The sequence below is a fragment of the Astatotilapia calliptera genome, chromosome 16 (genome assembly GCF_964374335.1).
Source record: "Astatotilapia calliptera chromosome 16, fAstCal68.1, whole genome shotgun sequence".
Classification (NCBI taxonomy): domain Eukaryota; kingdom Metazoa; phylum Chordata; class Actinopteri; order Cichliformes; family Cichlidae; genus Astatotilapia; species Astatotilapia calliptera.
The window spans coordinates 29,305,940-29,332,135 of NC_137437.1; the positions used below are offsets into that span (position 1 = coordinate 29,305,940).

At 42.8% G+C, this 26,196-nt stretch overlaps 1 protein-coding gene across 2 annotated transcripts; it reads right to left on the reverse strand.

The window, feature by feature from the left end:
* Positions 1–1,707: 1,707 nt before the first annotated feature.
* efnb2a (ephrin-B2a) lies at positions 1,708–25,507 on the reverse strand. Of its 2 annotated transcripts, XM_080291185.1 has the most exons (6): positions 25,200–25,507; positions 24,464–25,015; positions 13,317–13,600; positions 6,559–6,651; positions 5,250–5,357; positions 1,708–3,553 (listed from the first exon to the last, which is right to left on the reverse strand). In XM_080291185.1, the coding sequence occupies exons 2-6, from the start codon at positions 24,574–24,576 to the stop codon at positions 3,144–3,146; spliced, it is 1,008 nt and encodes a 335-aa protein (XP_080147311.1). In that variant the 5' UTR covers positions 24,577–25,015; positions 25,200–25,507; the 3' UTR covers positions 1,708–3,143. The 2 variants fall into 2 exon arrangements, with proteins under 2 accessions (XP_080147311.1, XP_026000310.1); XM_026144525.2 differs by having other exon boundaries at positions 24,464–25,318.
* Between the last annotated feature and the right edge of the window lie 689 nt (positions 25,508–26,196).

A 26,196-nucleotide genomic window follows, 5' to 3' on the forward strand; every position in this document is an offset into this window, starting at 1 on the left:
TCCATTTTTCTGTACTTTTCGCTTCCATTTACGTTCCTAAAAAGGTGAATAAGGCTATTGTAACAACCCAGGATCCATATACAATACAAACATTAATGTATTTACAGTTTCTTACCTACAGAAGTACGGTGCAAAATTACTGAGTCAAGTGACCAAGGGCTGACCATACGAGCAAGGCATTTTACAGTAGCCTGAGGTGCTTCTCTTAGCTTGCGTGCTGAGACTCTCACGGCGTCGCTACGATATTTCCAAGCAGGTCGGAGCACACCTGTCGACGCTGGGAAAGCGTTAGCAAAGCTAAGAAAAGGACGCCAGATTCAAAGAAACTAATAAGATTGTCATATTCTGCCGCAGACAGACAGCAACTAAACAGCCATTTCTCTTTTCTTAAATACCTGTTTGGGTGTGATACATATGCTTTTTAATTGTTTCATTTTTCACAGTTTACCTTTGTACTACGGCACACGGTCAGAACAGAAGAGGTTCAAATAATACTAGAAACGATGCAGGAACTCAAAGCTAACAGCAGGCTTGTGTTTTGTGGTGTTGGTTTGTTGTTACATCTTTCAGTGGTTAAGAACACTTTCCATAGGTGTTTTTTTTTTTTTTCCTCAGAATCGATTTAAAAAAATAAATAAGAATTGCATATTTGCAGATTTTGTAGCCTCTCAGAGGCACAAACCTCAGATCATACAAGGCTTGGCTTTTTCGGTGAAATTTGATCATGTACGAATGAGGATGATATATGCTCGGGGGCAGGCCTACGCCAAAGATATTCATGAATGTGAAGTCACTGAAATGCACACGCACACACTCGCACAATCACACGGAGAACATGAGGGGTGTGTATGAGGAGATTCGGGCGCACTGGGTGTTCATGGGAGTTATCCTTTGGGAGATGCTACACTGAGTGAGCGTGGGAGACACAGCTACTCTGCCCTTGTGTACACCAATGTGAGCTATTTAGGGTCAGGTTAACTCTCCTCCCCTGGTCCTCCTTCCCAGGACCGAGCCAGAAAGAATACGGGACTCAGATTAAAACCGTTTACTCTTGGTATTCCTTTAACTATCACCAAAAATATACGCATATAACGGCCGACAACCGTAAACTGAGCCGGAAAAATATGGGACTTAGCGGCTGATTCCTGTATTCTTTCCATTCTTTCCATCTTCGCAGTCAACTTGCTAATAATCTGTTAATTCGTAGCTGACTGAGTTGAAAAACTGTGGTGGTCTGTGGCTGACAACAGATTTTTTTTTATCAAGTGGGTAAAAATCTGAGACTTGGTAGCCAGTTCAAGGGCCAGTGGCCAGCTCCTGCTTTATTTTACTAAGTGGGGGAAAAAAATCCAGGATTTTTTTGGTAAAAATAAAATATGGGATCCGGTAGCCAACTCCTGGGAAAGAGACACCTCTATTCTGGAAAAAATACTATACTAAGAAAAAGAAAAATAACGGACTCAACAGCTAACTTGTGGAAAGAATACAGGACTTAGCGGCTGACTTGCGGGAAACAACACAGGACTCCCGTATTCTTTTCCGGACCTCAGCAGGATTCCGAGATATTAGATAATCAAAAACCTAGATTGCATATTGTGCACTTATACCATTAATATATTAACATTACTTCTTCTCCTTACCGCCTGACCACACCTGTGCTCTGTATGTGTTTATCATAAATAAATTCTGCTTTTTATTTTTTTGTAATTTTTCATCTTTTAATGTTATTTTTTTAAATGTACATCTATTTAATAAAAAAAGGAAATAAATCGAAAACTCACAATATGGAAATGCTAATGAAGGAACAGTAACGATGTAAGTAGATGTCCCTGTGCTTTTTTTTTTTTTTACATGTTTTTTTTTTTTAAAGGAGAGCACCGTTCACACTGATTTGGGGCCATTTATTTTAAGGGGGCCCTTTTATTCATCACTGGACCCCTTGGGGTAAACGTTACAGTACCTAGAGCTGTTTCAGCCAGCTAACTTCTGCAAGATCTCGGGCCTCTTGGACTTTTAATTCCATCACTTCTCCGTGTCAAGGCCCAGATCAGAGGTGACTAAATCTGCCGGGATACAGCTGCTCTCCCATCTCCATCCGTCACTGCGAACCTCTCTGTGGACTGCGAAGAGTGGAGGGGCCAAAGAAATAAAAAATAGGGGGTTAAAAGTGCTGCACTATAATGTGAAAGTCCTCCACTCTTCCCAGAAGCCACCTGGGTTTATTTCTTTTTTGGACACTCTTGCCATTCCGAGTCACCTGAACTATACCAGGATATGAAAAACAGTAAACCGTAAAAGGAGTGTGGGCGGGGTCTATTTTTCTCTTAAAACCTTCAAGTAAGAGAAGTGACAAAATGTGGGAATGAGGCGATCCACACTAACACCCAAACAGTTCACATCGAGAGGTGAGACAGTGTGTCTGTGCCCGAGGGTGGATGTGTGTGCGTGATGGTGGGTGGCAGGATTAATGGGGTGATGTCCGTGAGTCACTCAGGAAAAAGTCCCAGAGAGGATTGATGGGTCCGAGAAGCTCCACAGAGTCTTTTTCCGGCCAGTGAGTGTCAAGGGGCGAGGAGGCCGCCGTTTGGTGAGTCCACGGTCAGACCATATCCTCTTTTAATTCTTCACCTCCTCATTTTATTCCATCTCTTCTCCTTCTCGCTTTCCAAGCAGAAGTCTCTCTTTACGCGAGGAGAAAATAATTCCTTATCTCATCCTCCTCAGAAAACCTTCACACCTGTCTGTCCATCTCCAAAAAGAAAAAAAACCTTCCCGATCCCACAAACACTCCCACAGGAATGCCGGCTGCCGCAGTGCACAACACAAGACAACACTAGGGAAAGAAGAGAACGTCTTCTCTGCTTCCCGGAGAGCAGCAGCAGTGGCGGCGGCAGCAACAGCAGCAGCAGCGGTGGGCTTCACTACAGGGCCGCCACGCGTTCCCGTCCATGCCAAATCAGAGCGACAAGGTGTCAGCAAAACTCCCAGAAAGAAAAATAAAGTAGTGACAAAACATCAGAGGAGAGGAGGAGTTGACAGAGTGAGAGAGAAAAAGAGTGTTCATTAGCAGGGTGTGCCGGCCGCGCCTGCCGAAGCCAAAAACCCGCTCTGCTTCGTGAATTGTTCCAGTTCCTGCTTCCGCCTCAGACTTTGTAGTAGATGTTAGCTGGACTCTGAGGCGGCATCTCCTGAACTATGTAGACCGGGTGTCCGTAGTCACCGCTGACCTTCTCGTAGTGCGGGCAGAAGACGCTGTCAGCAGTCCTGAGCGGGATGATGATGTCGCTGGGCTCCGAGCCGTTATTGTTCCCGCCGCCTCCGCTCCGCTTCGGAGTTGCCAGGGTGCTTAGAGACAGCGTCGCTGCGTGTTGTGGTGAGTGCTTGCGGTGCCGCCGCCGGTACTTTAGTAGCAGCAGGACCAGCACGACGATGATGATGATTAAGATGACGCTGCCAGAGGCAATGGCCACAAAGATGGCCACCTCGGAAGGCATGACGTTTGAGGACTTGCCGTCGCTCCCGTTGTTTTCGTTGCTTTCTCTGGATGCTGGACCTGAAAGAAGAGAGAGAGGAAGGAATGATTAAGATGATGTCAGATTATTTGTCGTGCACGCTTTTTTTTCTCAAAAACACAGAAGCGGTAAAACAGCATATTAAGATCATTTTCATTAGCCCTCCCAAAACCGTAACTATGACTACAAATTTTTTTAAACATATTATAGTCTGCCAGATCCCAGGAAAAGCAAAGAAATAGTCAAATAAAGCATTATTAGTAATACTTCTTATAACCTAATGACAAAAATCCAAAAGCTATTACAATGCATCCAACTCTAACATGACACATTTCTGATTGGCTGGCCCTTATAAACAGTAGGTTTCAACAGCAGGTGGGTGGGGCTTCCGTGCCTATGACATCATACAGATCCAAGAATAGAAAAAAAACTGCAGTCTCTAAACTGAGAGCTTTTTGGCCGTCAGTAATAAGAATTCCCATCACGCATATGAGGGAAAATAAGGAAAAGCAGAATAGCTCAATGTTAAAATTGAAGCTGATAAGGTGTTTCTCTTCACCATGCTGCTGCCATGAGCAGCTGAGAGTGAAGCCTATACACTGAAGGTGTTTCTGTAAAGGTCACATTCGATTGGTGGCCATTCAGATTCAGCAAGTGAAAGCAGCAACCTTGGAAGTAGGGCAAACGCAGCCCGATGGGACAAACAACGGTTGGGGAGACGCAGGCAAAAACGGCACTTAGACAAATAGCATTTAGAAAGAAAAAAACAACAACTTAATTTTCCAGACTAATTGCCCTCGAAGGAAGAAAATCATAAAGAAATATTTGAGGTTGTCATCATGGCACATCAGTTATGAAAGCCAAGCTGCTCTTACTCCTAGGGAATAGAACTCTAAGGTGAGCGTGCTCCCAAGAGATCCTGTTCTCGAGATGGGAGTTTGTTCGTGGGCAGGCCAGAATAATCGTGTCCCCTCGTCTGTGGCTACTTCCCATAGGGCCTCAAAGTGCTGTGGTAACAAGAGGGAGGTGGATATGGGATGGCAGGCAGCCCAAAGCAAGGACCCTTCGGTTGTTTTACAAGAGGATTATGCTGCCTCAGCCTGTAGCACCCTGACGCCCATATGCTCCGATAGGATGGAAGGATTTGATATTAAAAAAAGAAAATGAGAAACGAGAGCGAGATGCTGACGTCCACAGAGAGCAGAAGCTGAGCAAGGCCACGCCCTCACTGAACCACGACTGCTTATGTAGGTCAGCTTGTTTTTATTCTTAACTCCTTCCTGGTTTTTTTGTTACTTCACTGCAGGAATTGCCTGATTGCCCAGTCCTGATTTTTTAATGTATCATTTTTTTATTTTTTACATGGGGAGATTGTGCTGTAATAGAGATAAGAGCTGTAGAAACTTGCAAGAACCGAGTCAGAATGGGTCATTAAGACACGGCAAACAGCAATCAGATCATTTTCTCGAAAAATGTCTCTTAATGTCCCGGGTTGGTGCTGGAGCGGGGCCAGTCTGGAGATACTGTGCAAGTCCTTGAAGGGGCCGGAGATGCCTATCAGTTTTATGGGCAACATTCAATTACTAGCTGACCTTTCATTCCTTCACACAAACACACACTAACTCAGCACTATCTGCTCTGAGATGGGCGAACAATCATGCGCCCCAAATGCCAAATTGTTTCGATAAATCCTCCCCTCGATTACCTCCCTGTCTCTGTATTTAGAGTAATTCTTACTTGATTTCTCCAGCACGTCGTTGGGGTTGTAGGGCTCCTTGTTATCTGGGTGCTTGGGGGAGGAGGGTACTCTGGTAGGGTCTTTGGGTGAGACGGGGTCAGAAGGATCTGAAAAATGCAGATAAGAAGCACAAGGATTAAACCAGGGCTGTTATAATCCAAATCTCATGAGGAAACATGAATTTTAACTCAAATCCTAATATTTTTCTAAATCTAACAGGATAGTTTTTACTGTCTAAACGTATTAATACTTAAACCTAACCAAAAAATTTTTATTACCAGTATTAAACAGTATGTATATTTTTTACCGTACCGCGTGGTTTTTATTACCTAAATAGTGCCATTTATAATACTTTTCGTAATACTTTTAATGGAGAAATGCAAGATTCATTGCACTGGTCTCTGGTGTGAGAAGCAAGATGTTCCTTAAAAGTAAAAATGTAAAAGTGCATTCATATAAATTAGCAGATTTGAGACTGGAACACAAAAGACATCAAAAAGTTCAACTTTTGAAAGCTGAGATTATTTCACGAACATTCGTGAGACTGTGTTGGTTTAAACAAGGTGGTAAAACTAACAGAAGGAGTAATGCTAGGCTATAAAGAGTTTTTTATTTCTCATGGTGGTACAGCCAAATCTTTTCCACTGATTCCACATAAAGGCAAGCTGTTTTCCCTTCATGACTCTGATATGACTGTAATCAACCATAAAGAGCTGCTAATGGTTGAGTTTTAGCTTCCACAATGAACCCATATGGTTTTAAATGCTGATAAAGTGTCTGTCAGCGTACGTGTTTTCTGGTTTAAACGCCGAACACACACTAAATGACGGAGTCATTCGCCGAGCATCTGCTGTTATAATCTCCGGGCTGAACTCTGTGCCGGAACCGCTCTCTGTCGAACATCGCTTTCAATAAATGCAGTGATTTATGCGGAGCTCGCATCAACATTTATAAGAAAACCATTTTCACCGTCTGTTCTGTCTTTCCTTCGATTAATTCCTCCTGACCCTCAATAGAGAGGGTCGACCCTGGGAAATTACCTCTCTGGTGACAGACTGGTGAATAATTATTGGTCCAATATGTCTGAGGTGTTGCATGCAGAGGCTCACAGATCAGAAAACTGGAAAGCCTTCGACCAGAGCGTATAGGAGCAGATGCTACCAGTGCATGGAAGCATACGGGATTACGTGTGTCTGTTTGGTTGAATTAACTTCTGCTAGATTACATTTCCTGGCCCATCACAGCCCCAGGTGTCATGGAGACGATGCTTTAACACACGAGCCTGCAATCCAACTATGAAATACTCACTTTGTCCCACTTTCATGACAATCTTCATGGACTTGGTCTTGCACACGCCACCCTCCTGGTTGTCAATGCCCTCCATGGTGCCGTTAGATGTTGCTGCAGAAAGAGAAAAAGAGAAAGGTCTGAATTAGCCACCAGCGCCAGGGAAAAATCTGTAGCCACGAACGCCTTAAAGCTATCTCACAAAAACAGCCAAAGACAACAGCAGCAGCTCGGCGGCAAGACACGACTCACACCCCCGTTAATAAAAATCACAATTTGCCGTTCATCACCTCCTACAAACTGTATTAGCTCAAGTAAATGCGACAGTAATGTCTCTAACTGTGCTGACACGGAGGCAGTTAGAAGAGGACTGGGATGAGAGGGCCCATGCTGAAAATTCGGAGGCAGGAATATTGTAAGCCGTAAGCCCTTTATTAAAGATGAACACAGTTTTTAGATAGTGAAAGACATTGAATCCTTCAATGTATGATAAAATACTGAACTAAATTAAAAACAATTAAATGATTTGTTCACAAGTACAATTAAATATTTATATTTTAAAAAACAAAAACTGAAATTAGAAACCAAAGTCCCAGTCCCAGAAGTAAAGCTCGGCTTTTCCTACATATAAAAATATTTCGGCACCCACCAAATAGGTTCTGACCTTCTTCCAAAGGAACATCACCAGGACTGTGGGGTGGGTTTTAATTTACTCCAGGTTGAAATACAATGCTGTTTATTAAATACCAAGAAATAAGAAGAACAGGCTTCTATCTAGCTAACAGGCGTAACTATACGTGGACCGGTCGTCCGTGAGAGCAACACCTGGTGAGGGTGGGGATTCAGAACTCCCTTTTAACCATAAAAGGGAGTTCGGGTAACCTCCAGAAAAATTATATTAATTAAGGCATGAAGTAGTTTTTTAGTGCAACTCCAAGTGGCTACACCCCTAAGGCAAGCCTACCTACAGATTTGCTAAAAGGTATATTCTGGCCAAAAATGACTTCTGGCTCCCTCACAGTAAGACTGACCTTCAGAGCGAGTACCTCCTGATTTTTATATAGCTAATGGCAGTAAATATTTGGATGGCTCTCAAATGAAATGAATTACGAGATCTTAAAAAAATGTTTAGATACGAGGAAACAGGAACTCTGGAAAGGTGGACATGCACAAATATGGCCCACTGCTTCACCTCTCCGCTGCCTCTGGAGGACGCTGGCAGAGTTGCCGCTGAATCACAACAGAGAACAGGCAAACACAGAGAGGAGGATGAAGAGGAGGGGTTAGTGGAGCTTGTGGTCTATCAGGTCAGTAACACAGAGAGCTAACGAGCTGCCGGGGCTTAGTAGCTTGGCTTTCGGCCAGCGCTCAGTGGCCCGCATTCAGCGCCACTTACTCCCTGAAAAACATCATCACATCCCGATCGAAACAGGTCTGAAATTTTAACTGTGCCTCCTCCTCGTCCTTCCTCTCTTTTCTTTTCCTCCCTTGCCCAGGCACCAATCATTTTGATCCAAATCCACTGGATTCAATAAGACGGTGATGAGAGCGGACACAAAGAGCATGTTAACAAGGACTCCCTCCTCCTCCTCCTCTCTGGCTGACCTATGGCTTTCCAGGAGAGTCCAAAAAGCACATTACAGACAAAGCTCCTTATAGGCTCCTCGTGAGAGTGTGAGCGCTGATTTTATAAACCTGTTAGTTCAACACGCTTGAGTTTTAGTATCTTCAACCACCGTGAGGCATTAACTACTGTCACCTCCTCTTCTTCTTCTCCCCTTTTTGCCCCATATCACCATTTAACCCATCGGTAGCTGAAACACCTCTCTTTTTTAAAATAAACCCCTTTGTAATCTAATCCCTCTCAAACACGGCTGCACCAAATAAAAACACACTTCAATCTGGAGTCATTTTAAACTTTTAAATTCTTCTTCTTCCCCTTTAAATGTGAAAACACACACTCTCCGTGTGCCAAGGCTGCAGTCCAGGCGAGCCTGACTTGGATTTAAACAGAATGTGATTGTTGAATCGGCTCAGGCTGGCTGAATGACCAGGCCCTCCTCGGCCAGCCCGGCAATTGGCCACTTTTTCCCACTATCTGGCTAGCATTAACCAGCTAATCCATCCTGCTGGGGGTTTGCTTGGTGGAAAGAAGGAAGGGGGGGGTGAATGGGACAGACCCCTCAGAAAATGAATTTAGTCACCAACTACCACTAGAAAGAGGAGGTGCGTGACCTTCGGGAAGCACGGGGAGAGAGAAAAAGAGCGGAAAAGGTCAGATTTTCCTTCAGAATTGGCAAAAGAAAGGTCAGACTGTGACAGCTCGTAAAGTCACACACCTTCACAACAAATGGGAGTCGAAAAGAGTCCTCACTCAGTGAAATCAGCCTCAAGCAAATCCCCCATCCTCACCCTCCTAACTTCATTTTCTCCTGTTTATCAAATCAAGAGGGTGGAAAATCACCCCGTGTTTAACGAGACAGTCAATTGTGAGCTGAGCTGCAATCCAGATAAAGACTGTGAGAGCAGCTCTCAGCTGGTTTTAATTTCTTTTCTCCTAAACAGCGAACAGCAGGAACAAAAATAAGGAAACCTTGAGGGCTCCAGATTTCTCAGCTGACTCTATGATAAGCATGTGATGCTTTAGAGAGACCACGAAGAACAAACTACAGCAGAGGAGGGACAGAAGATAACTACCTGGATTCTGCTGGTTCAGAGCCGCTGTGGTTTGACTAATATGAACACATTAGCACAGGGAAGGATGGCGAAAGAGGGTAAAATAGTTCATGTTCACCTCTCCCCAGTGGGTTGAGACAAACGTGTGACATGGCAGGAAGAAGATGCTGAAAACAGACCTAACTTCAGAAAAGAGAACGTCTAAGATGATCCATCTACAACATGATCATAATCTCAGTCTGCCCGAGTGAGATTCTTCTCTGAAACGACACCGCGAGTTTCTAAAGATGTGCTGCACAATGAATGGCCTCATTTAAAAAAAAATTAAAATAAATAAATAAAAAAAGCTGTCTGAGAATGACTCCTGGAAAAACGATGAAGAGACCCTCAGATCCGGAAACACGGTCGATATGTCATCACTCAAAATGCAGACTGGGATAATGTGGCACTATGAGGTCTTGAAGATCATTCAAAACAAAAATGTTCCTCTAATTCCGGATTTACCACTCTTTTGACATTTCCGAGTCCCGATTTGAGCCTTTCCCCTGATCTGGTTTTACGTAACTCTCAGCAAAAAGATTAATTATTTGTATTTCAGCTTTGTAAAACTGTCCCGCTCATGCTGCCAGATTCCCTGAGTATAATTAATACACAATGCACTGCCGAAAGACAAAGCTGGGCCGCCCATAAATAGTAGAACAGAGACATGGCGGCAGACGGAGAGGAAAGTAAGGAAAAAAACGATGGATGGATGGATGGATAGAAGATGTGATTACCAGCCGTCGTGCAGGTCACGGGCTGGTTGGCGCCCGTCACAGCAGCGTGTCCTAATGGATCGTGACAGGAAGGGTCGGCAGTGACCCTCGGAAAGAGGTCGCGGCAGAGCCGGGTCATCGTGAATATCAACGCTCGCTCACAAATACGATTTTAAAAGCAGAGTGACACGAAAAAGAAAAGAATCCACATTTTGACGCATGCATTCAAATTCTTTCGATCAGACATTTAACGAGGAAAGTCTTTCTCACGAGAAAGAGGAGGAGAAGGGTGACGGTGGAGTTTTGGCTCCTCCTGCTCCTCCTGCCCTCTTTAGCTCATCTTTCCCTTACTCTGTCTGCTGCTATCCTCCCTTTCTCCCTCGTTAGCTCCCTTTCTGCCCCCTTTCCCTCCACATTCATCTCTCTCTCCCTTTCTTCTTCCTCTTCGGCTCATGTAATCATCTCGCTCGCAAGCTTCTCGGCTGCAGGCCACGCTGCCGCAAACAATCACATCAAACTCATCTGCTCCCAACTGCAGCAGCATTGTGTGCGGCTGCTTCAAAGAGGCACGCAGGCCGATACAGGACACACAGCTGCATCTTTAAACGTATCCGACCAGAAAGCCCCGAACGTAAAGAGCGGCGAGCAGGGAGGTCGAACGTGCCTGTCTAATTTCGGCCGAGCTTTGGCACAATACTCAACGCGAGGCAGCGCTAGCTAATCCAATTGGTTGAGACTCCAAATCTGTGGCATTGGTGCGGGGGCCTCGGCAATTGTGAGAAGAAATGGAGGATTAAACAGCGCTTAATTAATTACGTATCAAGCGCTGCTTTCCAAAACACTAATGAAATGCTCGGCGTGAACTTTCCCGAAGCTGTGTCACACTTCGATGGAAGTCTGTATATCAGTTGACAAACACACACACAGGAGCTTTCAGTTTAAACAAGCCAGACTGCAGGGCTACTTTAGGCCCAGCTATGGCACTTGTCAGGCATGACTCCAAGAAAACTGCAAGTATGGGCCACATTTGGCCCTAACATTCAGTCCATTTGGACCAATTCCAAGTCCAAAGTTGGTCCAGAGGTGGACTAAACGACCTATAGCGTTCCTAAAAGTAGAAGAAGGATGTTTGGAAGTATTATCCTAGATTCACCCCAAACGTGGACCTACACAGGCTAAATGTGGACCTGAATCGGTTTTATCAAGATTACCCAGATGCAGACCTACTCAGCCAAATCCGGGCAACCTTCAGTTCAAGCGGGGGTTAAGGTTTACAGGAAGTGTTTTGTGGGCCACACCACACCTGACATTTGATCCACGTAAGGTGGATCTGGGCCAAACATTAATTTGTATCTGGAATGGTGTTGATTAGGGTTAAGTGTCAACCCCACATGGTGGCTAATGTGCGCTAAAATGCTCCCAAAAGTCAAGGCTGACATGTGGGCCAAATGTGGAACCACACATATTGTGGACCTACATGGGCTAAATCATGCTACATATCAAATAACGAACACAGATGTCACACCACACCTGACATCTGGCTCATATGAGGCGGATCTGTGGCTCAGGTGCGGCTGCCAAACGTGCCCTGAGTCAGCGCCGTCATTTAAGGCCAAATGCGGGAAAAGCACTTAGCACTGTCTCAGGTGCTGGCTCGCTTTAGCGCTGCAAGGTAATGGCAACTGCACGCATCTTTTTTCTTTTCTTTTTTTGTTGTTGTTGATGTTTACTCGTGCAAAGCACCACCATGCAGCTGTTAAAGCTGCAGAAGTGGGACCAGCGCTAACAGAGGAGAAAAGTGAGGCAATTAAAAGTAAAACTCTCCCTCTCTCCCCTCTTCGGGCTATGTATTAGCATTTTGAGGGGAGCTGTGAAGGGAGGAGCGAGGATGAATCTGCAAGAACTGCAAAATTGGATTTTCCGACCATCTTTTTTAAGAATTGAACTTTCCCACCGCCCCTTTCTCTTCCAACTTGTCGACTCGGCAGGACGCTGAGTTTCTTTAGCGTGAAACTGAAGGATTTAGAGAGCGAGAAGGACGCACAGCGGACGCAACCTCGGGCTCCGCGCTGTGTAAACACCAGCTCATCAATAATTAACATCAGCTTTTGAGGTGGAGGGAGCCGAGGAGGAGACATTGCGTCAGTCAGAAGCCTTTGTAGTCCATGTGCACCTCCTCTAACACCAAAGTGAGCATACAGAAGCTAAAAGAAACATCTAACCTGCTATATTTACCTGAATACAAACCTCACCTGCAACACAGTTCAAGTACCTGTCAGGCATGCCCCACCATGCAAATAACCTGCAGCTATGACCTGTTAGAGCAGCTACTCTTACATGTTTGCTTGAAGTTAAGAGGAGGGTGTTGTACCTGCAAACCTGTTACCTACACGTTTGTTTTGCAGACATTCGGCCTCCTGGATAAAAAGCAGTATTTCCTGCTCTCCTTTCATCCCCTCTTCTCCCTGCTTTCTTCCCCTTCCTTCACTCAGAAATATGGCCTTCCCCTTCTGTGACAGCTCACAGATGGCAGTGGCAGAGACTCACAGATGGTCCCCCCACCCTCCACCCTCCGTCAGCACCACACAGATGGTTCAGTCCACCTCCCGTGTTTCAAACCAGGGGGCCCTCGCTAAGCCCCATACCAGCTTCCTCCCAGGATGGTGTTAATGCTGCACATCGCCAGCAGTCAGCAGCCACACCTGCACCCACAGGACTACAACCATCAAGATAATCAAAGATGATTTTACAGTCACGGGAAACAACACCCAACTTTAAATTTAAACGGATCCAATATGTTTATTTAATAGTTGGATTTTTCTTGGAACTTTGGATTTTCCCTAACTTCTCCTGGAAGCATTTCTGTTTCGATGGCCATCTTGGCAACACCTCAGGGCAGTTATTTTAAAACGATGAATGAATGAGGATAAAGCCACAGGTTTAACTCTATGGTAACCCAGACTTAAAAAGTTTGCTGACTTTGTATAAAAACGAACAACATCATCACTGACTGGATTCAAGCTTAAACATTAACATTTTGGCAACTAGCATGTTGTTGATTTTGAGCCAGAAGTGATTATCTAACAAGTAACATGGAAATAAAAAACTGCCACACCTTTAATGTTGCAAACTTTAAGCCTTGATACAATTTCATGAACCTGTACTGTGCAACAACACGATTGGCTATTTGGGACCAATCAGCCACAGTCTTCTTCACCGTCTTTGCGCTGAATTTGAAGAATCTACAGAGATCAAACTAGACTCTGAAATTTAAGGTATATATCTGTTTAAGGTTAACTCCCCCTTTAATTTATGTAAGCTATAATCTACCCCTCTGTGGATACTTACAGATGATGTAGTAGTCCCTTCCCCTGAAGAACTCCAGTCCCCACAGGTTGGGGCTGAACTCCTGAAACTTCAGGGTAAACTTGACGTCCTGGTCGGGCTTGACGCAGTTGAGCAGCGGCGTGTCGGCCTTGGTGATGGTGCAGCTCTCCAGCTGCTCCCTGGGCACCATGTACACCTTGTAGTACTCCACACCCTCGCCAACCCCGCCGTCCACACGTGGGCACACAATGTCCAACTTATCCCCAATCTGGGGGTATAATACCACGCCTTGGCCTGGCACGAATCTGAAAGGAGAGAGGGATGTTAGTGAGGCACCGAAGAACTGATGAGAAGTCATTCATTGTGCACTGTGGATTGGAGTGTTTGCCATTGAGCCTCTCCATACTCACAAAAAAAAAAAGAAAAGTCGGTTTAATAATTGATGTGGTAATTACTGATTGTGTCCATTAATTTTGGATGATGAAGGATAATGGAGGAATGGGAGCTGTGTGTGAGTGTGTGTGTGTGTGTGGTACAAAGTGACCCCAGTATCTGCAGATAAAAATCACTGAGCTTTTCTGGAAAGAGCGAATAATTAACTGGATAAATGAGGAGAAGGCGGCACGGTTGAGAAAATGGTGGAACATCGCTAGAATACAAAACAGGAAATTTAAAAAAAAAAAAAAAAACTGTAAAAGCTCATCTCGGAGTTTCAGCAAATCCACAACAATACTGTCACAGAGAGGCAGAGAGCCTGGAGGGTTGCAGCTGAATTTCCCTAAATTTCTTCCCAAAGTAAAATAATGTTGTCATTTAGTTTCCGAGTGATGAGAGCCCCTGCAGCATTCCAGTGACTACACACACACACACACACACACACACAGACACACACTCAGAGGTGAAGCCTCGTATTTATCTGCTAAACAAATTTTCCCCCATGCTCGAACACAATTTGGAGCGCTAACCACGGACACCCTGGAGGCTTTTTACGGTGTGCTGCGAATACCGGTGCACGTAAACACACACGAAGGCAAAGCAAATAATGAAATGTACTCTGGGTTTACGACCAGGAAAATGGGTCTTTACCCCAAAGAAATGGAGCTGAACAGAGAGTCTTACTTGACATGACTCATTACATGTATTCTCTGCTTGTCATGTATATAATGTGTCTCTCTAATGTATTTTGTATAATTTGCCTAAGGGTGTAAGTGCAGCAAGTTTCCTTCTTAAATTATTTTATTTTTGACCATTAATATGCACAGTTCCTATCAAAAAAATAAACAAATGATACAAAAGCTACTTGATCATTTACTGCATCTTTCTTTTGCTTTTGTTGAAGATGGAATAAAATAATTTAAGGCACACATGGTATAAAATAGCAATAAAGAAAATGTGGAATGAATTATTGATATAGAAAAAGTTGCATGAACCAGCAAAACGGTAGAGTTGGGATGGTGATAATGGTATATAGCAATAAAGTAAAGGTAGGATAAAAAAAAATGATTGGGTTTGGATAAAGTACCAATACTGTAACGGACACGGTAATATTTTAATAATTCTTAACCCTAAACTATCAACAAATTATTAACAAAAAGATTTTAAAAACAATATTATTTGAGAAATTGCTTTGTTAACGTTCATTCTCATCATGTTTTTCCCCTCACAAACCTGCATCCCTTCATACATATTTACAGTAAACATAGCATCTCTGAGTGAACTCTGACCTCTGCCTGAAGGGTCGGCTCATTTCTGAAGCACTGAGATGGAAAACAGTTCTCTGAGCTCCAGGATTTCAGTTTTTTGTTTTTTTTTCTTTAAAGCTGACTACAAAGACAGGCACCGCAGGGCAGCTGCAGAACCTTTACACAGGAGACCTGATTCATAATTAACATATTTTACACAGGAATACGTGTTTTAATGGCTCTGTTTCTTTTCTCATAAGTATACTGGTTCCTTTCTCTATTGCAAATATTATTACATTTTCTAATGCGCATAAATATGACTTTCAAAAAGGAGCATCATCAAAACGAATCGTTATAGTCGAGCTGTTTTTCCCATCCTCCACGACTTCTACGCTTTATTATACGCTTTAATCCTGCAACTTTGGTCTGTTAGCCATCACGTTTAAGTGGGAAAAAAAAAACAATGTTAAAAAACAAAAATGTACTTCCATACAACTTTCCATGATCTTTGCCACAGCAATGATCAGTTCTCGTAAAGTCCTGTAGTCACGAAAACATAATCGATTTTCCCTGTTTTTCATGCTAAAACAACATCCAGGACTAAAAACATGGTCTCAGGTGTGAGCCACGTCCTCTCTATCTCTGAATGTGGACTTCTTTGACCTTTTAAACAGGGAACATATTCATTTAATGTACACAAACACCAATCAGGAACATTTTAGACTAGAAAGAACAATAACTGCAGCAACATGAAAAACCCGTAATATCTGTGTCCAGAAACGTTATTCAGTAGTTTAGAGTTTATGACTATTTCACGAATTTCCATGAGACTGCTGGTAATAAAACATCTTCAGTATGGAGAATGACATCTTTTCTCTTAGGCTTAAAAAAATATAGAAATTTGCAAATCTGTCAAGGCTTGAAAGATATCTGCTGTTACTGTACAGTATGTCATATCATATACAGTGGCTGCTTCTCTTCTTCTGCCTGTCTCTATCGCTCTCTCTTTGTCTTTGAAACGTCCACATGCACACACACATACATTATTCCTCTGCATCATCTTCCCCGCTTCCAGTACAAGCACACACACATGCAGTGGATAACTAGGCCGAGCGAATATTTTCTATGCCCCCCGCCCCCCTCCAGAGACACACTCTGTGAAGATACAGTACGACCAGTGGTGGACAGACAGTGAAGAAGAGGAGAGGGAGAGAGGAAGGGTATGCAGCACCATCTGGCATCATCATCTCGTGTGTGGATGTGAGGGAGGATGTGGAGGGAGGGAAGGTCCTCTGAAGAGCCTCGGGGCTTCACTCGAACACAAATACTGTAGAGCTGTGCGCTTTAAAAACATGGACGTGTATATGTGTGTGTGACTGGAAGTGTTCATTCATGCGTGCAAGTGGGCATGTGTGTTTGTACAGGGGTAAAAGCAGGCAGGCATGCATGTGCTCATTTTAAACGTCTATAGGGCAGATTTACTAACAGGCCTGCACCCGTGGAAAACCGACTTTGGGATTTATTAAAGAGCTGCAGTGACGTTAGCAGCTGAAAGGCACGGACACGGTTGTTTTGTGTATGTATCTGAGAGCACAAAAGCTCCCCGTTAACAGGGCATTATTTAAGGCAGATAATGATGGCCAGAAGATCAAAATCAAGGCTTCAAAAACAACAATTAAACCTCCTTTATGCTAGATCAGACTAAACCCACCCTGATTCTAGCTACAAACCTGAAACACGACTTTAAATTCACATAAAATATTTTAAAAACGTGTGTTTTGCCACACACAGGCACACGCCTCCTGAACACACATACACAGATGAAGCGAGTTAATAATTTCCGATGTTTTTCCGATAGCAAATTTGATCAAAACCTCTGTAACAATATTATCAAGCAGGGTGTAGGAACTCCTGCTCTGCTGCCATCAGTGCTATCTCTACAGGAAGCTAGCTACTAGCAAGAAATCAAGCATGACTCAGATATTTAAGAGCCACATGAATACACTGCAACGGCAACATTAAGCAGTTATTAGACCTCGCCGGCTCCTCCTTTTATGCCTCAAACACCCACTTTAGTATGACTTCAGCCCCATAATTTAAACAAATAGCAACACCCAGGGCTACTGTACAGTTTTAAAAATCACAAGCAATCCTGTTTAAGACAACAAAATAAAAACAGAACCCAGCAATTGTCAAAAGAGCATATTACAGTCCATGTAACAGACATTATCTGATGCTTTTATTTGCCACAGTAAAGTGACAGTAAAGTGAATCTTTTTAGGAGATTTTGGACTGTAGATCTAAAATGACCTTTGACATCAGGAAGGTTTTATATTTTTAGTGTTTTACAAAAGCCTAGTTTGAATTTTGGAGGTGGCATTGCTGTTACATTGCTTTTATTTCCCTTAATCTGTAAAAAAAAAAAAAAAAAAAAACTAGTTACATGCATGTACTCACAGAAAAACAACTATATCTCAAAATAAAATAATAATTAAGGGATAAAAAACTCAAATAATTAATCTTACTTTCTCTTAAACACACCATCAACAAATGCAATGCCTACAGTGAGTTAACGAGAAACTTGAGTCATTTTCAGTCCAGCGGGATCCTTGTCACCACTTTATGCGTTAGCCGGAGGTAAAAACACAATCATCCATCATATTTCAGATAAAGTGCTCATAAAGAGAGAGTTCAGCAAAAAAGAAAACCAGTAGCTGCTTAAAAGGGGCTGAAAAAGAAACACAAAAGGACAACAACACGGTGTTACCGGATACCCGGCCCCCCGGTGGGCAGGTAAGGCCGAATACAGAGAGGCTGATGACAATGCCAAATGGGGACACACAAAAACAAGCCTGCCCCTCCACCTCATGATTGTAAATGCATTTGACCCCCACCGTGCTATAAGGCCCCTCACCCCGTCTATAGTGCCCCCCCCCCCCCCCCCCCCCCGGCCATCATAAATATTCCTGAACCAAAAGAGCCCCAAGTATTCTGGCACGCATTCTTCAGAATAAAAGAAAAGAACTTCCACAACATGTTTACCAGCTTATAGGGTGCTGATTTCCTCATTAAAAAGATGACCTTTGACCTTTAATGGACTGCTGTTGTTTCTGCAGTAAAAAGTCACATGATGCTAAACAAGTCTGTTTCTTTTTGACCACGGTGGTTAAACAGGACCTTTACTTCACATTATTTTAGTTTATGTCATTTGATCAACTGGAAATTTGTTATGTAAAGTGTGTTTTAATCTACTGCCTCCATTTTAGTCACTGACATGGAATAAAAACAGAAATGCCTTTTCTATGACGGGAGGGAGAAGCTAAGTACTGTTAACGCAGAGTGAAAGCCCTGAATTCAACATGTTACGTAAGTAAAAGCAGTTAACTATTATCCAGAATAACACATTAAAGTATTAAAAGATACATGAAGCTATGACTAGATTATTATCTCACATTAACCCATAAAAAACTGGATTTTATGGTTCATTAAAGGGTTGAAAACTCTGACATCAAAAGCACATTAAAATAATCAATTTACTGTAAAATCACTAATCCAAATGTTGTTTTCGCCCTTCAGTCTGTGTGCAAAAATCTTATTTTTCAAATATATCTAACTAGCATTTTGACTTTGAAACTGTAATAAACTTGCCTCAAAACACCCCGCATTCAACATGTTACGGCAGTAAAAACATGTAGGTATAATCTCAAAAACATCAGTTAAAGTACTAAAAGACAGATGATGACATGACTGCATTTTTCCCACTTGCGTATTCATTTTAAAAACAGGATTTGAAACTGCAACTAATGACGACTTCGATTATGATTTATCGAATCAACGAATTTTAGTTACGATTCATTAAAATGTTTGAAACTGTGAAAAACACTGTGGTAAGAGCCCTTAACGTGCCAATTTTCTGTCAGATCACTAATCCCCTCCTTTGTTATATGCTATACTCAATGATCTTCACATGTTTGTGTGTGAAAATCGCTCAGAAAAACGTACTGTAGTAAAAATTCAGTATTTTCCTGTGTTGGTGATGTACTGGAGCACAACAAACTACAGCACTTCAGTCATGAAGCGGTGGAGAAAACATGTTAAAGTATCAGGCAACAGCCAAAATTAAAAGATGAAGTAAAAGAACCTGAAAATCCTTACACGTACCTGCTGAACCCACGAACAGGAACTGAACAATAACCGTGCCTTCTCAGGAATCACTCTAAACGCACTTTACACGAGTTTGACAAGAAAAACTGAAACTGATCAAAAGAAAAATGTCCCTGTGACTCAAATGACTGATTTTTCATATCGGATTCATAATAAAACAGGAGTTCCCAGTTTTGCACCACTGGAGCACATTTTGAATTTTACATAGATTTTATTGTTAACAAATGAGCTGATTAGATCCTCTATTAACCGACTTGTCTGTAAACAAGTGAATGCTGTTCATAGTGAAATTATTTAAGAGAACAACGTCTTCATGTTTTCTTTGTGGAAATCTGAATTTTTATTGTAAGCTGAAGCTGTCAGAGGAGTTACGTGAATTTAAAAGTGCAAAGAACAAAAGTAAAGGTGTGAAAAGAAAAGTTCTTAAAGGGCATGTAATGGAGTTCATAACACTACTAACTTGGCCCCGTCTCTGTCTGTTAATCTTACTGCGACTTCCTGGTAAAATGAAAATAAAAATCTAAAAATAAACATCCCAACACTGCCTGCGCCACTGAAACACAACGTCTCAGCCTTTAACCCTCCAGAAAACTGTGGAAAATCTTCTATATTTACATTTATTTGTTTGATTATTCAGCAAAAAGCAGCTAGATTTCTGTCAGTAATTTCAAAGTTTACAGAAAAGCTTTGTGTCACCCTCACACCAACAATTTAAACCTGTTAAAGTCTAATACTTGCTGTGTGTAAAAGGACCGAGGGTGTTAGGAAGCCGTTAAACGACAGTAAAAGTTTCCTACGGGGCAACAAAACCTGACCAGAGAAACCGGTTTAAATAAAATAATCAAAAATTCTAATCCATACAGCAATAATCATTACTATCACACATACAGCTTTACAAATTCATATTCAGAAGGTAAAAAAAGATCAAAGTCAAAGAGCCAACTTTTCTTTTGTTCCTGTTATAACTGGATACACAGTCAGATTGGAGTAAAGCGCAGGTAAAAACAAATAACACAAAACAATAAACCACAAACACGTAGGTGGACAAGGTGGGTTTTTAAAACAGCGGGAAGAAAAATAACACTTGCATATTTTATATTTAGTTCAACAAAATCACACTGAAGACATTGAAAGCTACAGCTGAAAAGGATTTCTTTCATTTATGTGTCAGAGTTTTTGCAGTTTCTATTGTTTGAGGCACTTAAATGTTAAAATTCATTAAATCTATGTAAATAAATATAAAATCAGAATGGAGTTAGTTTAAAAATATGCACATAAGGCATAAATTAATGATTTTCACTCCTCCCCGACACACTTAGTTTACTTTACACTTCTGTTGTGACAAACTGCCAACTTTTTTACTACTTCACATACTTATCTGTTAAAATACTTAACTATTAAAAGTTTTTCCCCAACAACTGTTAGTGAACAGGCAGAAAATCACAGGGAGAGGAGCTGGATGGAGACCCCGGGCCTCACGGGGCCTCTGTGACGGCGCAGAGAGGAGGCGAGGACAGACGGGGTTCATCTCTACAGCAGCAAAAAGGAGTTCAAGATTTTTAAAGGTTTAACTTTGCTGTGATGAAAGTGACATAAATCAGGCTCACAGGTAGGCGACACTTGAGTGAGTCTTCAAAGGCTTACATCTGTTTTCTCGTTTATCTTCTAAGTGTTTTTAGTGTTTGTGGAGGGCAGGGTAACAAAAGGAGCTCAATGGTAAAAGAAGAAAAACAAACAGAAAGAGGAGCATCCTGTTTGTCCCTCCACTCCCTCTATTTTCAGACTTTCTGGTGGATTTGTGTGACCAAATGGAGCCGCTGACCTCTTCCTGCGGCCCTTAAGTCATGAGCAAACGGCGAGGGGAGCTGGATGTTTAGCTGCAGCGAGGGTTAATCGCCCTCTGTCGGACGAGACGTAGTGGCCTCGTATCTTTCATCTGACCCTAGGCAGCTAAACATAACCATCGTAATCACCCAGAGAGATTTTCGTCTTCTTCTTCTCTCCCTGTTCTTTCATTATATAGAGGCAATCACGAACTGCTTCTCCAACTTTTCATCTGAATCATCTTTATGCCTGAGACTGAAATGCTAAATAAACATTGGGTTGGCGTTAAAACGCAGAGGAATCCAGCCAGTATGCTGACACTGACGCTGGAATAACATTGATTTATAGCTGCTGTAATTGTGATTGGTTGAGCATCTGTTTCTCTGACAAACAACGTTGAGGCAACACATAAACCTCCTCTGTAAATATGTCAGGCCAGTATTTATTTATTTTCTAATGTCTTAAAAACTGAATATTCATCAAACACATGCATTTTATTTTTACTTACACTGTATATGTAATCATTCGTGGTTTTATTAAACACCTCTAACACTTAACCAACTAACATAACTAATGACAAATAAAACATGAATTATTTTACACCACTGCCCTCAAGGAAGTAACACTAACTTTAGTCATCTCAATTAGCTTACCAGTCAGACAGTATCAGTTAGCCTGGACTGGTTAAGTTACCTAGGATCAGCTAGGTTTGGCTCACTCAGTTAAGTTTGCTACTATTTCAGTTATCTAGGATCTGTTAAGTTAGCCAAGATCACTTAATTAAAACTGGCTATCTTAGCTAACTGATACTAGTATCAGTTAGCTAAGACAGATTAAGTTAGCTAGGATAAGCTAGGTTTAGGATAATGAAAGTTAGCTAAAATTACTTAAGTTAGCTAAAATAGGTTAAGTTAGCTAGAAGAGGTTAAGTTGACTGGTATCAGCTGGCTTGGACCAGCTAAGTTAGCCAGGATCAGTTAACTAGGATCAGCAAGGTTTGCTAATCTTTGAATTATCATGGTTCAGTTTACCAAAAAGCAGTTGTGTTATTTAGGATCAGTTAAGGATAAAATAAGTTAGCAAAAATACTACTACTAACAATTTTTTAAAATTATTTTCTACTGTAGTATAGTTATATTTCAGTTGCTCTAACAAAACAGACACAAAAACACTAGAATCGGACTCCTCGTCACTCATTCAGGAGGTTTCTGCATCTCTGCGCCCCCTCCCTCCGTCCCTCCCTGCATCCCTCCACATTCACAAAAGGACCCTGAGAGGTGCCCCTGTCGCTGCCCGGTCACAAAGGGCCTTCGGGGGCTGCTGTGTAATCTCTTAATGAAGTGCAGAGGAGGAGAGGGAGCGCTTCTTTTACATAAAACCATGTAAAGCAGGCCTCGCTTTTGTTTCTCCCTCCCAACTACAAAATGGATTACCACACGAAGGAGGAGGAGGTGGTGAGGAGGAGGGGGTCATTCTCTTGTTTTTTGGGGGGGGTTTTGGTGTTGTTTTTTGAGGGCAGTAAAGTAGTAAAGCTACAACAATGAGGCTTAATCCTTCAGATTTCCAACATCCATCCTCAGTTGAATAGTCAAAGAGGAGGAAGAGGAGGCAGGGGGAGCTCGACCTGTTGATGAAGACACTAAGGACTTTCAGGGTGTTATTTAACCCAAGCAAAAGACGGAGAGTTTAAAAACTACCAAAAAAAAGAAAGAAAAAGAAAAATCAGCCAATGAGATCATTGTGTGACCTCTGACCTCTCCACTCAGACACAGGAATACTTTTGCTTTCTCCCCCCCTCCTGTTTGTCTGCTTATCAGAAGGATTATTCTTAAAGGTCTGCATAAAAATCTGAAGAACTGAGTTTAACTTAGACGTGATGATCTTCCAGAGCTAATCTAGATCCAAATCAGGGAGTTTTTAGAAGGAAACGTTTGACATTTTCAGTCAAATGTCATAAAAACTGACTTTTTAAAAATAATAAGAAAAAATAAATAAATAAAACAAACTAATCCAGTTCCTGCAGGTGAGGGTGCTCCTACGTCTTTTTAAAATAACTACATAAATAAAACTGAACTGAAAGTATTTTTACTAAACACTGTCTCAGGTGTGCAAACTTCAAATACTTAAAGATTTAATTTAAAGATTAATCACAGCAATCTCTGAAATAACCCGAAGATAAATAAAAATAAATTAAATTATTTAAAGTGCGCACACACATAAAATAATATTTTTGATCAAGATTAGCCTCTAAAGGTCCAGACTGAACCAGCATCTAAACTGCGCCCTGCACCAACACTCGCCTTAATGAATTTTTAAAAAGCGCATTTTTTGCGCGTCTTTTCTGAAATTGCGCTGATTTTCTGCGTCACAAAGGAACACAGCGCCAGTCAGGTTAAAGGCGCACATTTCCATGACTTACACCTGTTCTAGTGCGACCACCAACCAGAAAACGTTCCCGCTCTGGAGCCTTTTAGCTGCAGGAGTTCGCCCGTGACCAAACGGCCACAAAGACGGGCGCCCCCCGCCGGGCTGCACGCAGGAGTACCACCTCCTCTCTCTCCTCTTTTATTTTTATTTTTTAATTTCCATTAGAAGAGTTTAACCGCCTCTCTGAATATTCACCAGAGCAGAGTTCAACCCCTCTGAGGCCTTTTCTGTCCGTCTGGCAGCAGCGAGGAGCGGCTGGAAGCGTTTGGGGAGCCGCCGGTTCACTCCAACTTCCAGAAAAACTTTTCACGTCCTAAACACATTTACCCCACAAACTAAAAATCCACCTCATTGCTCAGGGGGTTGAATTCACTGTTTTATATTTACCCCCCACACGCACTCTCCTACACACACACAACCCGCAGCAGAGCATCTGAGGCCCGGCGGAGCGTCCCGGCTGCCCCCGCGGAGACTCCCCGCTTCTCGGTAAAACGAAACATTAACATTTCAGCCACTGAAACAGCTCCTGTCCTCTCCCCTGTCACCACAAACACGCGTGGCAGCAGATTATTATCACAACAAAGCGTGAAAATTTAACTTCATCCGCAGAAATCTGCCCCAAACACGCCGCCGTGACGCACGGCCGAGCGGGCCCGAGCCGAACGCTGCGCGTAAAGACGCCCCGACGAGCCGCAAATCTGACACGGATCAGAGTTTAACCTCTGAGAAACTGCGCCGGAGGAGTGCGAGAGCACACAAGCGGGCTATTTTCTAACCAACCATTAACGTGAAGCTCGAAGGCGAGCTGACACGAAGGGTTAACTCCGAAAAAACCCCCAGCTTTTCTCGCTCGACATGAGACAGAAACCCAGTCAAATAGACCCTGAGAATACCAGCCCAGGATTAAAATCCGAGGCTCTTTGTTCCGCTCCTCTGCGCGCTCATGGGATGGATTTCAGTCTAGTTATTACTATTATAATTTTTATTTAATTATTATCATTATCATTATTATTATTATTATTATTATTACTACTACTACTGCGTCTGGGGGGGTTTCTGAGCGGCACTTACTTGGTGTTTGTTGTGTTCCAGTAGATGGACTCCAGGATGAGCGCCCGGCACAGGTCCACTTTCAAGGCAATAAACAAAACTCCAAAATAATATCTCCACATCGAGTCCCCCATGGTGAGCCTGTGCGCCTTCAAACCAGCCAAACGTCCACACTGGGAGGAGAATGGGAAAAATAAACAACAACAACAAAAAAAGGCTCCAGAGAGACAGAGAGGGCTGAGGAAAGTGTTTTCAGCTTATATCCCGATCCAGGGGGGATGCGCACGGACCACAAACCCCGATCAGAGCATCTCCAGATGCACCAAAAACCAAACGGCAGCAGTTCATTCGGCGCACAGTGCGTTTGTATTCTCCCCGCTCAGCGCGTAAAGGCTGGAATACATCCCACCAGAGAGCAAATCAATACCAATATAAATCCCTCTGCGTTATAGTCCAGCAAAATCCAGCAGCAGCACAGAAAAGGAGAGATGGCTGGTGGTGGTGGTTGGTGGTGGCTGTTGTTGGTGGTGGTGGTGAGATATTCCCTCTTTCTTTCAGCTGGTGAGCAACAAACTGTGGGTGACAGCAGCAGAGAAATGAGGAGGGCGAAACAATGAGGTCGGGTGGTCAAAATGAAGAAAATGATCACATGTGAGAATGAAAGAAATAAAAGGAGCTGGGATGGAACTTCTCATACTATACACCCCTCCAAAAAACGCACACATTCACGGATATAAACACACACATACACACACACCAAAGTGTTTCTGCTGCTGCGGCGCAATCCTGCAGATCCGTCCTCCCGCAAAATAAACCAAAGCGCGCAGGGAGGATGAAGCCTCAGCGGCTGCTCCGAAACCTGGATGGAAAGTAACTGCAAGGGACGGCTACTGGGAATATTTGCTGAGAATAGGCCCCGCCCCCAGCGGCCGCTGATTGGTCCTCGTTTGGTTGGGGAAGTCAATTGGAGCCGGGCTGTCACTCAAAGAGGGCAACTGGTTCAGTTCAGAGGGGCGACTGTGCGCAGAAATGGGAGCCGAAAACCCACCGACTCACAGTCCAGCCGGAGTCCGTGCAAATTCACCCACATTTTAGCATCAGGTATAAACCGAAAAACGAGGGAGTGCGAGCGTAAAGCTCCTCATCTCACCTTTTTAAAGGTTTACGCAGCGCACCGGAGTCCATGTAAATAAAGTGCGTTTTTGCTCCGCAGCGCGTTCATTGCAAAAGAAACATCATGAAAACATTTGCTCCCATCAGGCTCGTACACGGGACTGTATGTGTGTTTGCTGCAGGAGCTCACACACGTACACACTCACACACACTCGAACTCAGCAGGTCGAGTTTTTCCGCAAGCCAAGAGCGCCCACTAGCGGAAAATCTGCATCAGAGACAGCCGAAGAAAAAGATTTAGGTTTATCTTACTTCTAAATTAAAGTTTAAAAAGGAAAAAAAAGGATAAAATATATAGTTTTAATTAAGAAGGAGTGACTCGGGACAGAGTTTAATGGATTTAAAGGAGGAATTTAAACACTCTTAAAGGTTAAAAGGGAGTTTTTCTATGTGCAGTTTTTTTTGCCCTTTAATAAACGTTTTCCACTTTTCTAGAAACTCAGACTGATTAACATGAGTCATGACCTGCATGTTCACTCTTAGCTGTCATTAAACACGTTCACACCTTTAAAACGTTTTTTAAAGGCTCGGAATGACGTTTCAGGACTCGGTCCCTCCAATGGAGACATTTTAGAGACTGT

Coding starts and splice junctions, on each gene's coding strand:
- efnb2a (XM_080291185.1), bottom strand. CDS start 24,576: ATGGGGGACTCGATGTGGAGATATTATTTTGGAGTTTTGTTTATTGCC. Junction 13,601..24,463: donor TGGAACACAACAAACACCAA/GTAAGTGCCGCT, acceptor CTCTCCTTTCAG/ATTCGTGCCAGGCCAAGGCG. Junction 3,554..5,249: donor CGACGTGCTGGAGAAATCAA/GTAAGAATTACT, acceptor CTCTTCTTTCAG/GTCCAGCATCCAGAGAAAGC.